At 37.1% G+C, this 18488-nt stretch overlaps 1 protein-coding gene across 20 annotated transcripts in view; it reads left to right on the forward strand.

The window, feature by feature from the left end:
- The window catches only part of CLOCK (clock circadian regulator), a 144371-nt gene that overhangs the window by 98559 nt on the left and 27324 nt on the right, over nucleotides 1-18488 (forward strand). For 17 of the 20 annotated variants that reach the window (XM_023555062.2, XM_064285773.1, XM_064285777.1 and 14 more), the window contains 4 exons: nucleotides 148-237; nucleotides 12647-12767; nucleotides 16562-16675; nucleotides 16808-16926. In XM_023555062.2, coding sequence (XP_023410830.1) covers nucleotides 148-237; nucleotides 12647-12767; nucleotides 16562-16675; nucleotides 16808-16926 — 444 coding nt within the window. Of the gene's footprint in view, nucleotides 1-147; nucleotides 238-7403; nucleotides 7533-7930; nucleotides 10365-12646; nucleotides 12768-16561; nucleotides 16676-16807; nucleotides 16927-18488 lie in introns of those variants that run through there. The other 3 variants (XM_023555067.2, XM_064285787.1, XM_064285789.1) reach the window with 3 other exon arrangements.

Here is an 18488-nt window from a genome sequence, read left to right on the forward strand (position 1 = left end):
GGAAAAGCTAACATTTTGACAGTTCTCTGGATATTTCCAAATAAGTTACATTAAGTGCCCTGTCATTTATCTTAGTTAGATTTTTATTTCTGTCACATGAAATGCTTTTTTTATTTTCATTTAACTGACCATTATGTTTAATTTCAGGCTCTTGATGGTTTTTTTTTAGCAATCATGACAGATGGAAGCATAATATATGTGTCTGAGAGTGTAACTTCGTTACTTGAACATTTACCAGTAAGTATAAAAATCCTGTGATTTCTTCCTTATTTAATGCCTATTTTAAACGTTTTCAAGCACCAGGAAGCAGAGCTCCAGAGCAGTGTCAAACAGTGATTAGAGTGGGGAGAGAGCTCTCATTATGTCTTTTTTCTCTCCGGTCAGTCATGACTCTCTGATCTGTAGTAACTTTTAATACTTAGCTGTCTATCACTTTATCTAACCTGTATTCTTCCTGCGGCCTTTATTCTGATGCTGAGTTTTCAGTGGCTCCTTCTTAATTCAGCCTGGTGAAGATCTTGGGAAGTCACTGAGAATAACTAAATTTCTACTGAGGTACTTGTTGCAGCTAAGGGCACTCATAAATAATCTTCTCAAAAGAGTGCCTTTTTAAAATTAGTACAGAGCTTTCATGCTCTTTGCCTTGGGCTGATAATCCCACAGTGACCATATTCGATTCATGATTAATATGACCAAAAGGGTAGAGAATTAGAAAAGAAATGCATTGTAAAAATTTGATTGGGAAAGTGAACACCTGAATTGTGTGTTTGCTGTTTTATTCAGCCTGCGTTTGTTGAGCATCTGCTCTGTGTCAGACACTATGCTAGGTGCTCTGCTGCAATTGATGATTTTTATGAATGTGAAGTTTTTATTTAATATGTAATTATCTCTCAAGACAGGGCTTTTGGTATAAATATTCTAAATGCCCAGCTCTTGAAAATGTGTAACAGTGCAAAGTAAACGGCTCTGTAAAGGTTTTTTTTAAGAGTTATTGAAAAGCAGTATCTCCCTCTGGCTATTATGCTACTTCATACTTTATAAAGAGACTGAATTCCACATTTAAAAGGCCAGACACTTTTTTACTGAAAGCTGGGTAGTAAGTACTTTGCTAATTTATTTGGGTCACAGAGAAATTGATTTGACTTCACTGCTTTTCTGGGGATATAAATCAAGATTTATCTTGTAAAAGCTCAGGTTATCACATTTTATTTTTAAATAATTATGTGACCTTGCATTTTCTCAGCATTGTTTCTCTTTTGAATAATGCCTCTCGTAAATATTCAAAATATATTTATTGAATGAGGGGTGTAAATTAATGAATAATAACTTTAATTTTGACTTTCTTTTCCAATAAGCCTAAATAATACATGATGAGCCTATTTAAAAATTACTTTGAGAGTAAAGAATGAGATTATAGTGGCATGTAGGTACACTGACAAGGGCAGAGAATAGGACAGACCAGTTATATGAATTTTCTGGTCATCAGTTTGTTAATTATTAATGACATTCATTATTATAATATGTAAATATTAGAGCATATTACATAATACATGTTATGCATTTTGCAAATAGTATATTCTTGCATGCTTTTTATGTTTAAACACAGAGCATGCATTAATTTCAAGTTCACAAAGAACATTTACCAAGATAAATCGTATTCTGAGCCATAAAATAAGTCTTAATAAATTTAATATGATTCAAAGCATACAAAATATCTTTTCTGTGCACAATGGAATTCAATTAGAAATCAGTAACAGAAAGATATCTGGAAAATTGCTAAATGTTTGGAAACTAAGTAACACAATTCTAAATAAAGAGTATTTTGAGTTAAATGAAAATGAAACACAACATATAAAAAGTTATGGAATGCAGCTAAAACAATAGAACACTAAATATCTATATTAGAAAAGAATAAAGGTCTTAAATTAATTACCTAAGTTTCCATCTTAAGAAACTAGAAAAAGAATCAATTAAACCAAAAAAATATGCAGAAGAAAGGAAATAAAGAGAACAGAAATTGCTGAGAAAAGAGAAAAACAACAGAGAAAATTAATGAAACCAAAAATCTTTGAGGTCAATGAAATAGGTGAACTTCTGGCCACATTGGAATAAAAGAGAAGATACAAATTATAGGTATCAGAAATAGATTATCTCATTATAGATGCTACAGTCAGTTAAAGAGTAATAAAGGGAATATTATGAACAACTTAATTCCAGTAAATTGACAATTTACATGAAAAGGACAAATTCCTTGAAAAATACAAGCTACCAAAGCTCACTCAAGAAGAGGTTGTTGTTGTTAGGTGCTGTTGAGTTGGTTCCAACTCATGGCAACCTTATGTACAACAGAATGAAACCCTCCCTGGTCCTGTACCATCCTCACAGGCATTGCTTTGTTTGAGCCTATTGCTGCAGCCACTGCGTCAGTCCATCTTGCTAAGAATCTTCTTCTTTTTCACTGAGCCTCTATTTTTACCAAGAATGACGTCCTTCTCCAGGGACTGGCCCCTCCTGATAACATGTCCGAAGTACATGAGATAAAGTCTCACCATCCTTCCTTCTAAGGAGCATTTTGGCTGTACTTCTTTCAAGACAGATTTACTTGTTTGTTCTTCTGGCTGTCCATGGCATACTCAATATTCTTTGCCAACACTATAATTCAAAGGCAGCAATTCTTTGGTGTTCCTTTTTCATTGTCCAGCTTTTGCATGCACATGCACCAGTCACTGAAAATGCCATGGCTTGGGTGAGGTGCACCTTAGTCCTTAAAGTGACATCTTTGCTTTTTACCACTTTAGAAGGTCTTTTGCAGCAGATTTCCCCAATGCAGTACGTCATTTGATTCCTTGACTGCTCTTTCCATAGGTGTTGATTGTGGATCCCAGCAAAATGAAATCCTTCACAACTTCAATCTTTTCTCCATTTGTCATGATGTTGTTTATTGGTTCAGTTGTGAGATTGTTTTCTTTGTGTTGGATGTAATCAATACCAATAGGCTGTGGTCTTTGATCTTCATCAGTAAGTGGTTCAAATCCTCTTCACTTTCAGAAAGCAAGGTTGTGTCATCTGTATAATGCAGGTTGTTAATGAGTCTTCCGCCAATCCTGATGCTGTGTTCTTCATATACCCCAGCTTCTCATATTATTTGCTCAGCATAAAGATGGAGTAAGTATGGTGAAAGGATGCAACCCTGACACGCACCTTTCCTGATTTTAAACCACGCGATATCCCCTTATTCTGTTTGAACAACTGCCTGTTACTGTATGTATAGGTGCTGCATGAGTTCAATGAAGTGTTCTAGAATTCTCATTCTTTGCAATGTTATCTACAATTTGTTGTGATGCGCACAAATACCTTTGAATAGTCAAGAAGAGATAAATAACCTGATAGTTTTATATCTAATAGAAAAACTGAATTTTTAGTTAAAAACTCCTACAGAGAAAACTTTTGGCCCAAATGGCTGCGTTGTTAAATCCTACCAGACATTTAAGGAAGAAAACATATTACATAATACAGGTCTTAAATTAATTACCTGAGTTTTCTACAAAAACTCCAGAAAATTGTAGAGGAAGGATTATTTTCCAACTCATTCTATGACATCAGTATTATCATACCAAAACCAGGCAAGAGATGATAAGAAAACAAAACTACAGACCAACAACTGTGTCCCTCAGAAAGATATGTTGGAAGTCCTAACCCTTGTACCTGTTAATATGACCCTTTTCAGAAATAGGGTTTTTTGTTATGTTACTAAGGCCAGACCATAGTAGGATGGGTCTAAATGTAATTACTTCTAAGTGATGTACGATAAAAAGAGCAGAATAGACACACACATGGAAGAGACCGTGTGAGAACCATCTACAAACCAAAGGATGTCAAGAAATACCCACGGCTGCCGACTAAGAATGACCCCCATAGAGCCAACGCCCCGATTTAGGCATCTGTCTTCCCAAACCGTGAGACAATAGATTCCTGTTCATTAAAGCCACCCACTTGTGGTATTTTTTGTTAAGGCAGTACTTGGAAACTAAGACACTCATGAACATAGATACAACAATTCTTAACATAATTTTAGAAAATCCAACCCAGCAATATATGAAGAGAATTACACACCATGGCCAAATATGGTTTATGTCAGGAATGCAGGTTGGCTTAACATTAGAAAAATCAATGAATATAATGTAATTCAACATGTTGCTGTTATTGCTAGTTGCCATCAGGTTGATTCTGATGCATGGTGATGCCTTGTGTGCAGAGTAGAACTATATTAACAGAATAAAAAAGTGAAGTTATAGGATGTTCTTAATAGGTACAAAAAAAGCATTTAACAAAATCTAGCCTCCATTCCTGATGAAAACTCTCAGCAAGCTAGCGATAAAGGGTATTTCCTCAACTCTTTTAAAGGGACTTCATGAAAAATATACAGCTAACATCATATTTAAAGGTGTTCTCCTCTTAAGATAAGGAACAAGGCAATAATATCTGTTCTCACCACTTCTGTTCAACATTGTAGTGGAGGTTTTAACCAGTGTATTAAGGTCAGAAAAAGAAACAAAAGCCATTCAGATTGCAATGGAAAAAGTAGAACTGTCTGTATTCAGAGATGAAATGATCATTTATATAAATATCCTGTGGAATCTACAAAAAAATGATAAGAACTAGCAAGTGATTTTAGCAAATGTGATGATTAAGGTTATATGTCAACTTGGCTAGGCCATAATTCTCAGTGGCTCGGCAGATATAATGTAATTATCCTCCATTTTGTGATCTGATGTGAGGAGCTAGTCAGTTGAGAGGAGAGTTTTCTTGGGGGTGTGGTCTGCATCCAGTATATATAGATGTTCTGGCAAAGCTCACTGTCTCTGAATCCTGAAACGGACTTGTCATCCTTTGACCTCCGGTTCTTGGGATGTGAGCCAGCAACTTGCCATCTGACCTGCAGATTTGGGATTTTGCCAGCTCCTGCAGCCCTGTGAGCCAGTAACCTGCCATCTGACCTGCCGATTTGGGTTTGTTGGCCCCTGCAACCCATGTGAGTCAGGAGAGGCCTCTAGCCTGACATCTGACGCACAGACTTGAGACTTGCCAGCCTCTACAGCTGTATGAGCCGTTTCCTTGAAATAAATCTCTCCCTATCTGTTTCTACATATATATGTCTCTTCATGAACATATGTGTGCGTGTGTGTGTGTGTGTGTTTCTATATATTTATACATATGCTTCACGGGTTTTACTCCTCTAGAGACCACAGCCTAAGAGAGCAGGGTTGCAGATCAGTATACAAAAATCATTTTAACTCTGTATACTAGCAATGAAGAACTGGAAATTAAAAAAAAAAAAAAACATACCATTTATATAGTAGAATCAAAACTACGAAATGCATAGGAGTACTGTTGCTATTGTTAGGTGCTGTCAAGTTGTTTCCAACTCATACCAACCCTGCGTACCATAGAACGAAACGGTGTCTGGTCCTATCCCATCCTTAAAATCGTTACGCTTGAGCTCATTATTGCAGCCATTGTGTCAATCCATCTCATTGAGAGTCTTCCTCTTTTCTGCTGACCCTCAACTTTACCAAGCATAATGTCCTTCTCCAAGGACTGATCCCTCCTGACAACATGTCCAAAGTATGTAAAATGCCATTTTGCCATCCTTGCTTCTAAGGAACATTCTGGTTGTACTTCTTCCAAGACAAATTTGTTTGTTATTTTGGCATTCATGGTATATTCAGTATTCTTCGCCAGCACCACAGTTTAAAGGCGTCAGTTCTTCTTCGGTCTTCCTTATTCATCGTCTAGCTTTCGCACACACATGACATGATTGAAAATACCATAGCTTGAGTCAAGTGCACCTAGTGTTCAAGATGACATCTTTGCTTTTCAACACTTTAAAGAAGTTCTTTGCCACAGATTTGCCCAGTGTAGTGTATCTTTTCATTTCTTGACTGCTGCTTCCATGGCTGTTGATTGTGGATCCAAGTAAAAGGAAATCCTTGACAACTTCGGTCCTTTCTCCATTTATCATGATGTTGCTTATTGGTCCAGTTGTGAGGATTTCTGTTTCATGTTGAGATGTAATCTGTACTGAAGGCTGTGGTCTTTGATCTTCATCAGTAAGTGCTTCAAGTCCTTTTCACTTTCAGCAACCAGGGCTGTGTCATCTGTATAATGCAGGTTGTTAATGAGTCTTCCTCCAATCCTGGTGCCGCATTCTTCATATAGTCCAGCTTCTAGGATTATTTGCTCGGCATACAGATTGAATAGGTATGGTGAAAGGATACAACCCTGACGCACACCTTTCCTGATTTTAAACCATGTAGTATCCCCTTGTTCTGTCTGAACAACTGTCTCTTGATCTATGCAAAGGTTCCTCATGAGCTCAATTAAAGGTTCTGAAATTCCCATTCTACCTGATGTTGTCCATAATTTGTTACTATCCACACAGTTGAATGCCGTTGCATAGTCAATAAAACACGGGTAAACATCCTTCTGGTATTCTCTGCTTTCAGCCAGGATCCATCTGACATCAGCAATGATGTCCCTGGTTCCACGTCATCTTCTGAATCCGGCCTAAATTTCTGGCAGTTTCCTGTCGATATACTGCTACAGCTGTTTTTGAATGTTCTTCAGCAAAATTTTACTTGGGTGTGTTATTAATCATATTGTTTGATAATTTCCACATTCGGTTGGATCACCTTTCTTGGGAATAGGCATAAATGTGGACCTCTTCTAGTCAAATGGCCAGGCAGCTGTCTTCCAAATTTCCTGACATAAACAAGTGAGCACTTCCAGCGCTCCACTGGTTTGTTGAAACATCTCAACTGATATTCCGTCCATTCCTGAAGCCTTGATTTTTCCCAGGGCCTTCAGTGCAGCTTGGACTTCTTCATTCAGTACCATCAGTTCTTGATAATGTGCTTCCTCTTGAGATGGTTGAACGTCGTGTGATGACCCTGTGTATTCCTTCCATCTTCTTTTGATGCTTCCTGCATCATTTAGTATTTTCGCCATAGAATCCTTCACTATTGCAACTCCAGGGTTGAATTTTTTCCTCAGTTCTTTGAGCTTGAGAAACACTGAGCGTATTCATCCGTTTTGGTTTTCTATCTCCAACTCTTTGCACATGTCGTTATAATATTGTACTTTGTCTTCTTGAGCTGCCCTTTGAAATCTTCTGTTCATTTCTTTTACTTCATCATTTCTTCCTTTTGGTTTAGCTGCTAGACGTTCCGAGAGCAAGTTTCAGAGTCTCCTCTGACATCCACCTTGGCCTTTTCTTTCTTTCCTGTCTTTTCAGCTTAGGAGTAAATCCGTTAAAAGAATTCCAAGACATGTACTATGAAAACTTCAAAATATTGCTGCAGCCACCATATCCCTGATACCAAAACCAGGTAAAGACACCACGAGAAAAGAAAATTATAGACCTATATCCCTAATGAACGTAGAAGCAAAGATCCTCAACAAAATTCTAGCCAATAGAATTCAACAACATGTCAAAAAAATAATTCACCATGACCAAGTGGGATTCATACCAGGTATGTGGGGATGGTGCAACATTAGAAAAACAATTACTGTAATCCACCATGTAAATAAAAGACAAGAATCACATTATTTTATCGATGCAGAAAAGGCATTTGACAAAGTTCAACACTCATTCATGATAAAAACTCTCAGAAAAATAGGAATAGAAGGAAAATTCCCGAACATAATAAAGGGCATTTATACAGAGACAACAGCCAACATCACCCTAAATGGAGAGAGCCTGAAAGCATTCCCACTGACATTAGGAACCAGACAAGGATGGCCTTTATCACTGCTCTTATTCAACATTGTGTTGGAGGTCCTAGCCAGAGTAATTAGGCTAGATAAAGAAATAAAGGGCATCCAGATTGGCAAGGAAGAAGTAAAATTATCTCTGTTTGCAGATGACATGATCTTATACACAGAAAACCCTAAGGAATCCTCCAGAAAACTACTGAAACTAATAGAAGAGCTCAGCAGAGTATCATGATACAAGATGAACATACAAAAATCAGTTGGATTCCTCTACACCAACAAAAAGAACATTGAAGAAGAAATCACCAAATCAATGCCATTTACAGTAGCCCCCAAGAAGATAAAATATTTAGGAATAAATCTTACCAGAGATGTAAAAGACTTATACAAAGAAAATTATAGTACACTTCTGCAAGAAACCAAAATGGACTTACATAAGTGGAAAAGCATACCTTGCTCATGGATGGGAAGACTTAACATTATAAAAATGTCTCTTCTACCAAAAGCGATCTATACATTTAATGCAATTCCGATCCAGATGTCAACGACATTCTTTAAAGAGATGGAGAAACAAATCATCAGCTTCATATGGAAAGGAAAGAGGCCCCAGATAAATAAGGCATTACTGAAAAAGAAGAACCAAGTGGGAGGCCTTACTTTACCTGATTTTAGAACCTGTTATACCGCCACAGTAGTCAAAATACCCTGGTACTGGTACAACAGATACATAGACCAATGGAACAGAATTGAGAATCCAGACATAAATCCATCCGCATATGAGCAGTTGATATTTGACAAAGGCCCCAAAACAGTTAAATGGGGAAAAGACAGCCTTTTTAACAAATGGTGCTGGCATAACTGGATATCCATGTGCAAAATAATGAAACAAGACCCATACCTCACTCCATGCACAAAAACTAACTGAAAATGGATCAAAGACCTAAATACAAAATCTAAAATGATAAAGATCATGGAAGAAAAAATAGGGACAATGCTAGGAGCCCTAATACATGGCATAAACAGTATACAAGACATTGTTAAGAATGCAGAAGAAAAACTAGATAACTGGAAGCTCCTAAAAACCAAACACCTGTGCTTATCCAAAGACTTCACCAAAAGGGTAAAAAGACTACCTACAGACTGGGAAAAAGTTTTTAGCTATGACATTTCCAGACAGTGCCCGGTCTCTAAAATCTACATGATACTGCAAAAACTCAATTAAGACAAATAACCCAATTAAAAAATGGGCAAAAGATATGAATAGACACTTCACTAAAGACATTCAGGTAGCTAACAGATACATGAGGAAATGTTCACGATCATCAGCCATTAGAGAAACGCAGATCAAAACTACAATGAGATTTCATCTCACTCCAACAAGGCTGGCATTAATCCAAAAAACACAAAAGATTAAATGTTGGAGAGGCTGTGGAGAGATTGGAACACTTCTACACTGCTGGTGGGAATGTCAAATGGTACAACACTTTGGAAATCGATTTGGCGCTTCCTTAAAAAGTTAGAAATAGAACTACCATACGATCCAGCAATCCCACTCCTCGGAATATATCCTAGAGAAATAAGAGCCTTTACACGAACAGATATATGCACACCCATGTTTATTGCAGCACTGTTTACAGTAGCAAAAAGATGGAAGCAACGAAGGTGCCCATCAACAGATGAATGGGTAAATAAATGAAGGTATATTCACACGCTGGAATACTACACATCAGTAAAGAACAGTGAGGAATCTTTGAAACATTTCATAACATGGAGGAACCTGAAGGCATTACGCTGAGTGAAATTAGTCAGTTCCGAAAGGACAGATAAGACCACTATTATAAGAATTTGAGAAATAGTTTAAACTGAGAAGAACACATTTTTTTGTGGTTACAAGAGGGGGGAGGGAGGGAGGATGGGAGAGGGGTATTCACTAATTATATAGTAGATACGAACTACTTTAGGTGAAGGGAAAGACAACACACAATTCAGGCGAGGTCAGCACAACTGGACTAAACCAAAAGCAAAGAAGTTTTCTGAATGAACTGAATGCTTCGAAGGCCAGTGTAGCAGGGGCAGGGGTTTGGGGACCATAGTTTCAGGGGACATCTAAGTCAATTGGCATAATAAAATCTATTAACAAAACATTCTGCATCCCACTTTGAAGAGTGGCATCTGGGGTCTTCAACACTAGGAAGCAGCCATCTAAGATGCATCAATTGGTCTCAATCCACCTGGATTAAAGGAGAATGAAGAACACCAAGGACACAAGGCAATTATGAGGCCAAGAGACAGAAAGGGCCACGTGAACCAGAGACTACATCTTGAGACCAGAAGAACTAGATGGTGCCCAGCTACAGCTGATGACTGCCCTGACAGGGAACACAACAGAGAACCCCTGAGGGAGCAGGAGAGCAGTGGGATGCAGACCCCAAATTCTCATAAAAAGACCAGACTTAATGGTCTGACTGAGACTAGAAGGACCCCGGTGGTCATGGCCCCCAGACCTTCTGTTGGCCCAGGATAGGAACCATTCCCGAAGCCAACTCTTCAGACATGGATTGGACTGGACAGTGGATTGGAGAGGCATGCTGGTGAGGAGTGAGCTTTTTGGGTCAGGTGGACACTTGAGACTATGTTGGCATTTCCTGCCTGGAGTGGAGATAAGAGGGTAGAGGGGGTTAGAAGCTGGTGAAATGGACATGAAAAGAGAGAGGAGGGAGAGACCAGGCTGTCTCATTAGGGGGAGAGTAACTGGGAGCATGTAGCAAGGTGTATATGGGTTTTGTGTGAGAAGCTGACTTGATTTGTAAACTTTCACTTAAAGCACAATAAAAATTATTAAAAAAAAAAATCGCTGCAAAAAATTATGAAGACCTAAATAAGTGGAGAGAAATACCATGTTCATGAATCTGAAGACTCAGTATTGTTCATATGTTAGTCTTCCCTGAATTAATCTGTGGATTCTACACAAAAGCCCAGTAGGCTTGTATGTAGAAACTGAGGAAGTGATCTGAAAATTTAAGTTTAAATAAAAGGACTTGGAATAGCCAAAATGACTTGGAAAAAGAACAGAGTTGGAGGACTATCTGCCTGATTTCAAGATTTATAAAGCTACCGTGATCAAGACAGTGAGGTATTAAAAAGAAAAGGGTGGTGGTAAGTGCAGTTCGTCATAACTTGTGTACTTTGTGAATCGAGGCCGACCTGTACTTACCTGTTTTGTCTAAAAGTAGAATATTGGCTGTTACCCAGAGGGGAGTAAAATTAGCAAACCCCTAAATTAGGCTTAGGTGTGTTTATTATACAGTTCTGTTGACAAATTATAACTTGCTATCTTAATCTGTGGCCCATATGATATAAAATTTCAGTTTTTAATTAACATTAATTAAAATTTTAAAATTTCAATTTTTATTCTGAGTATCAAATTACAAGACCGGTTTGATAAGCCCTGCAAAAAACCATTTTCTTAACTTTGTCACCTGATACTAATGAACTAATTTAGCTTATTTGTAGCTAAAAAGCTGGCATAAACGCTTTACTTAATTCATTATGAGATTAGAAAGGAAATTTATGAGTTTATTTTCTGCTCTGGTTTTCTGTGACGAAATTATAAGGTCATTCATTTCAGTACCAGAAGGGATTTAAGTTATTAGCAAGAAACGTGAAACCCAGAGAGAGTGGACTTAATTGCACATAATTTAGTGGAAGGGCAACTAACCTTTGAGGACTAGACTAAAGACAGAAGAAAAAATGTGAATTAGTGGCTTGTGTGGAGAATAGTAAAACACCCTTTTCCCACCCCCTACCCCCCAATCTCCAGTGGCTCAGTAGTGGTTTTGGTTTTCTTTTTTTTCTTTCATTTTTAGCAGTGGAGTTCTTTCTTCAAACAAAATTTTTACAGATGTTTAAAATATAAGCAAAATAAAAGTGGAACTGCTTTTTGGTTGGATGCAGGGGGAAACACCCCAAACCCTGCCTCCATAGCTCCTTTACTCTTCCTTGGCCGCCACCGTTAGCTCTGCAGTCCTTGAGATACCATTCAAGATCCCAAGGATTCCACAGAGCAGTTTGAAAATTATAGACCAAGTACAAATGGACTAGGTCCTGTAAAGTAATGTAAACTCATTGAAATTTTGTTGTTAATATTACATAAGAATTGGAACTCGTATTCATCTTTGATTTCACAATCCCTGGCACATTGTAGGCAACCTGGTGTTTATCAGATTACCGTTAATTAATGAATCATGATTAAAAGCTACATTTTAGCAAGGATCATAATGCTTTAACCTATTGTTTGCCTTTTTTTTAATTAGCTAAAAGTAAGACTTTTTGACAGTGGAATATAGGGATAGATGCCTGGAAAAGATGAAATATGAAATAAAGGACACATTGAGTGATTGATGTAACACCAAAGTCCCATCTCTCTGTTTAGCCTGTAGCTAGCCCTTTGTAGTAGGCATACCACTGAAGTGTACTAGTTTGCATATACGATCAGGATCGGTCTCTTAGGCAGACATTTTTCTAATCAACCCTCATAGTTCCATTATATTTTGAAGTGTTCAAATTTAGTGAAACTTAGCTTTGCAAATAATTCACGAAGTTCTCAAGGTCATATTGATCATGGAGCTAATGGCACTGGCATGAGAGGTATAAAGGTAATGTTAATCTTCCAACTTTTCAGCTTGTCTTTGCTTTTTGAGATGTGGTCCTTAACTTGACAGTTGTCAGTTTTTTCAGCTGATTATTTGTCAGTTTTTTCAGCTGATTAAATGAGCCATAGGCTCCTCTAATTTTTTAGTAGTGATTATATACTTTAAAAATGAATGTTTCTTGAATCATTAAAATCATTTTACTTTTTTTATTTCTTTATTAGTCTGATCTTGTGGATCAAAGTATATTTAATTTTATCCCAGAGGGGGAACATTCAGAGGTTTATAAAATACTGTCTACCCATCTGCTGGAAAGTGATTCATTAACCCCGGAGTATTTAAAATGTAAGTAGTGGCTGTCAAGCAGAAAGTTAAATTTTATTTTTGATAGACGGTATTTATCCTTTACTTTTGTGACTATGACAGACACGTCGAAGTTTAACTGAATTAACATAGGACGTTGTTAATGTAATCTTTCAGATCCTTGAAATTCCGTCTTGCTTGCTATAATAGATCTGGATCATGGGTATGCCACAAAATTATATTTATGCAAAAATGGAGCTTGGTAATATATTCTTACTAATTTTTAAATAAAAGTCTGTTTTATTTGATGTAAGAAAATTAAACATTTTCATTTCCCCTCCCTCTCTTCCTTAACCAATTTGACACTCAAACTGTGGGGAAAATACAACTTTTGTATCTCTTTTTCAATTATTAAATGAAGGAACCAGTTTTCTTTATTAATTAAACAGTCATTTATTGGATGTATCTAATGTACCAGGCAATTGTGCTATGTTATAAAAAATGCTAAGAATAATGAAAAATAACCCCTGCCATCAAGAAATACAAAATATTATGATATAATCATATATTTCTGCTAGATTGATTAGACAAATTAATTTGACCAAAACACCTCATTTTCTTGATTAAATTGCTGTGTATATTTGCTCCCTGTGTTTTGGAAAATTTGAAGTTGTTATAACACTGTATTTAGCCATTATCTATTTGATGTCTTCTTGAATCACTATTTTCAAGAATTTTTTATTTTGATGTTAATAGTACTGATATTAATCATCTTGAAGATTTTTTGTTTTTGTTTTTCTGTCCAAGAATTGAGATATACACACACACACGCATATATGCAAATATACGTATGCATATGTGTATATACGTTTGATAAGGAGCTCTGGTGGTACACTGGTTAAGCACTTAAGAGCTAACCAAAAGGTGGGCAGTTGAAACCTACCAGCTGCTCCAAGGGAGAAAAGGCCTGGCAATTTGCTCCATTTACTTAAAGATTACAGCCTAGGAAACCCTATGGGGAAGTTCTGCTCTGTCACATGGTTCACTTAGAGTTGGGATTGACTTGATGACATACAACAACAACAATATATATGTTTGATAAGAAAGGATCATCTTTCAAGGGGAGTTGAGAAAAGCTAGGGACCAAAATAACCCATTTTAATCCTGTTTTATATTTGTTTAAAAGTTCTTATGAAGTTGATTAGTAGACCATTCTAGGAGACTAGAGTGGCATACATGGTTAAATGCTGAACTATTAACCAAAAGGTTGGCAGTTCAAACCCACCCGGAGGTGTCTCAAAAGACAGACCTGGTAATCTGTTTCTGAAAAGTCACAGCCTTGAAAACCCTGTGGACCAGTTCTACTCTGCACACATGGGGTTGCGATGAGTCGGAATCAACTTGATGGCAACTAACAATAACAACATTAGGCCATTCTAGTCTAGTGCTTAGGAGAATGATTTGGGCTGGATATAATAGAAGTAGAGGCCAGTTTTATGCCTATAAATAGTATGTGAAGTCATGGCATTGAATGACATTGCTTGAGGTAAATATATAGAGCAATGAGAAGAACTAGAATTGTAGAATCCTGGAAGGTAACAATAGGTGGACAAAGGAGAAGGAGTCTGCTTTAGAGACCTTCATAAGGGCAGAATTGCCTGGAGAACTGAATATAAACCTCAGGTAGAAAGCCAGTCCTTAGGCTCCTACATCTAAGATCAGAGGTAAAGATGGCAACAATAGTTTTTGACAGAGAAAAGCTTTAATTTAATGACTGACTGACTCCCTCTTTAAACAACTGATACATAAAAAAGTTCTCCCAGAAAAAAGTGTTTCATGACAAAGGAATAAACATAAGTTCAAACACAGAAGGAAAATTGGAAAATTCATAATTTTGGAAGAGATCATTTTGGCCGTAATGAAGATTACATCTGTATCTGTATCTGGAGAAGGAAATAAAGGATCTAATATTTTATCCTATAGAGTTTGATTTTTGTTTTACGCAGTGAGGAACCAGTGAAATGGTCTAGAAAAAAAATCACTCATGGAAAATTTTGAAGAGAACCAGACTGGAGACAAAAAGTAAAGCTATATAATCCTAGCAAGTAAAAGAATGGAAAGGAAGGAGGATAATTGAGTGTTAAGTAGATAAACTCAGTAGGACTTCATTTTAGGCACAGGTCACAGAGTGGATAAGGATCATCAGTGGGAAGGGTTTGGAGAGGAAGGTAGTTGGATTTTGAACCCATTGTGTTCGATGAGGAAACCCTGGTGGCATAGTGGTTAAGTGCTATGGCTGCGAACCAAAGGGTCGGCAGTTTGAATTCACCAGGCGCTCCTTGGAAACTCTATGTGGTGGTTCTACCCTGCCTATAGGGCCGCTATGAGTCAGAATCGACTCAACGCCACTGGGTTTGGTTTCTTTGGTTTTTGCGTTTGATGATAAAGCTATCTATCATAATAATAACACAAGAGTATGCGCTGGATGCAGTGAGCAGACGAGACATGTTAATAGTCTTTGAGTGCTGAAATAATATGATGAAACTTACATTCTAAGAGTAGTAGACAAGGCCATATCTGAGTATGGAGGCATAATTAATAGTTACATTTGTCTAGATGCAAGGTATTTCAGCCTGTATAAATTGGTGATAGTGAATGTTCAGTTGGAAAATAACATTTGAGAGCTTTTTCAGTGAAATAAATTGCAGGTCCTAGTTACAGATTCTAAGGGAGAATGTGTAGAAGAGAGACTAAGAATCCCTAGAAGGGAGGATGACAAGACTTTGTCTTTATCTACTTTGGATATGTTATCAGAAGGGTCCAGTCCCTGGAGAAGGACATCATGCTTGGAAAAGTAGAGGGTCAGTGAAAAAGAGGAAGACCCTCAACCATATAGATTGACACAATGGCTGCAACATTGAGCTCAAACATAGCAAAGATTGTGAGGATGACACAGGACCAGGCAGTGTTTCATTCTGCAGTACCATAGAGTCTGTGAGTCAAAACCAATTCAGCAGCTGACAACAATAGTTACAGATTAGATTTGGGACTTGTGATGGGAAGAGAACTGACAAAAAAATGATACAGTTTCTAACTTGGAAGATAAGCACGAATAGAATAAAGGAGAAATACAGTTTAGAAAGAAAGGATAAATTCACTTTTGAATATCTTGACTTTAAATTGCTGATGGCACAGTCAAGTGGAAATGTCCCGAAAGCAAACATTGATATAAGACTTTGTCTTATGTGAAATGTTAGAGTTAGGAGTAAAAATCTTACCAAGGCCAGTAAGTTTGAAAAGGATAGTACAATATCAAGATGAAAAGAAACTTTGTGAATGCCCACAGTTTGAAGTTGTACAAGCAGAAGAGATAGGAATAGTCAGTGAGGTAGGAAGGTAAGTTTCACGCTATGGGAATGAAGAAGTGTGGGTTTTAAGTGGTGGAAGCAATGAGAAGAGACCATTGAGGTTGACAGTACAAATGTTGGAAATCTTTAGAAGAGCAAATTTTGTAGGGTGGTGAGAGCCACAGGTCATGAAGTTAAGGGTAATTAATATATGGAAACTGGAGTACATATGAAAACAAAGGAGATCTGTTACTAAAAAAGAGTAGCATGGACAACTCTTTGTTTGAGATGGGGAAGACCTGAGCAAATTCAAAAGTAGAAAGTGAGAAACCAAAGAAAGTATAGGAGCTAGAGGAATGACCAGCAGTGGTGTGGCCCCAAACCTGTAGAAGATAGTAAAGACTATTTAAGGTAGAGATGGAAATATTAGCTTTAGAATGGTAAGCAAAACCTTTCTTTGAAATACATCATATTTTTCTGTTATTTCAGCAAAAAATCAGTTAGAATTCTGTTGTCATATGCTTCGAGGAACGATAGACCCAAAGGAACCATCAACCTATGAATATGTGAAATTTATAGGAAATTTCAAATCTTTAAACAGTGGTAAGTTAAAAATCCTTTTCTTACTGTGTAATTATAACTTGGTATTCTTTTACACTCTTAAAGACGTAGAAGTTCAGACATCAGTAAAAACTAGGTGAATTAACAATGGTACATATTTCCTTATTGTTTTAGTGTCTACTTCAGCACACAATGGTTTCGAAGGAACTATACAACGCACACACAGGCCTACTTACGAAGATAGGGTATGTTTTGTAGCTACTGTCAGGTTAGCTACACCTCAGTTCATTAAGGTATGTTTCTAATTTTATATCCCAAAACGGATTTTGAATCATATGTTTGCATTAGTTCAGTAGGACTGCCATAACAAATTACCACAAACTGAGTGGCTTGAAACAACAGAAACTTATTCTTAACGGTTAAGGAGGCTGAAAGTCTGAAATAAAGGTGTTCAGCAGGGCTGGTTCTTCTGAAGGATCTAGGGAAGAATCTTTCCTTGCCTATCCCTAGCTTTTGGTGGTTGCAGGCAATCCTTGGTATTCCTTGGCTTATAGTTACATCAGTCTAATCTCTGCCTCCAACGTCACATGGTCTTCTTCCATGTATTTTTTCACATGGCCTTCTTACAAAGACACCCATCATTGGATTTAGGGCCCATCCTAATCCAGTATGACCTTGTCTTAGCTAATTACATCCTAAGTCCTGGGTGGACATGAATTTTAGGCAATATTCAACCCAGTATATCGTCAGAACTATATGTAATTTTGTTTGTTTGTTTCTAGAATGACTGAAACTGACTACAAACATTGAAGTAATCATGGTCATGAATCATTAAATATGCATGATTATGATATTTTTGAAGCAAATAAAGTTAAGGCACTCATAAAATTATATAATTAAATGTTTTAGTGTACATCTTTTGCAATTAATCAATGGTTATGTATTGCCATTATCCAACTTCTGTGCAAAATTTTAGGATGCTGCTATTATATAGTTAGGAGAAAAGCCATAATCTAGATAATTTTAAAAAGATTATTTTTTAAATTTACTTTTAAAATATACAAGTGACTTTTAATAGCAATATTTTCAATGTTTTCCTTTCTTGGGCCCAACTAGCAGATAATTAGTAGGGGAGTAGGAAAGTGAGATGGTTCGACCACAGAAAGTGGCTGGAAAGTAGAAGCCATCCAGGTTTAAAATTTAAGGAGAAACCATTGGATAGGACACAGTACCGAATTAGCAGTTAGGAGATCTTAAACCAACCTTGCTCTGCTTGTTTTGACCTTAGGAAATATTAGCAATGACTAACATTTATGGATTTCTTACTACCAGTACCCATTGCCATCAAGTCAATTCCAACTCGTAGTCACCATATAGGACAGAGTAAAACTAGCCCATAGGGTTTCAGAGGCTGTAATCTTTACAGAAGCAGACTCCCACATCTTTCTCCTGCAGAGCGGCTAGGGGGTTCAAACCACCAATCTTTTCATTTAGCAGCTGAGTACTTAAGCACTGTGCCACAACGGCTTCTTTGAGTTCTTATTGCATGCTGTATATTTTACATGCATTAGCTCATTTAATTTTCATAACAACCCTATGAGATATATGCTAATACGATCCTCATTTTATATTTAAGGAAACTGAGACAGGGAAGTTAAACTGCTTTCCCAAAGCCTGTCAGTGAGTAAATGGTAGAACTAGGACTTGATTCCCCTTCTCTTTGAGTAAAAGCCCAAGATCTTAACTATTACACTGTACTGCACAAAGGTCATCCGAGGACACTGGGGCAGGTTGGAACACGTTGTTTACTATTACTGGAGACTAGAGTAAGTGTTGTAGAGGGGCTGGAGATAAT

Source organism: Loxodonta africana, chromosome 5 (genome assembly GCF_030014295.1).
Source record: "Loxodonta africana isolate mLoxAfr1 chromosome 5, mLoxAfr1.hap2, whole genome shotgun sequence".
Taxonomy (NCBI): domain Eukaryota; kingdom Metazoa; phylum Chordata; class Mammalia; order Proboscidea; family Elephantidae; genus Loxodonta; species Loxodonta africana.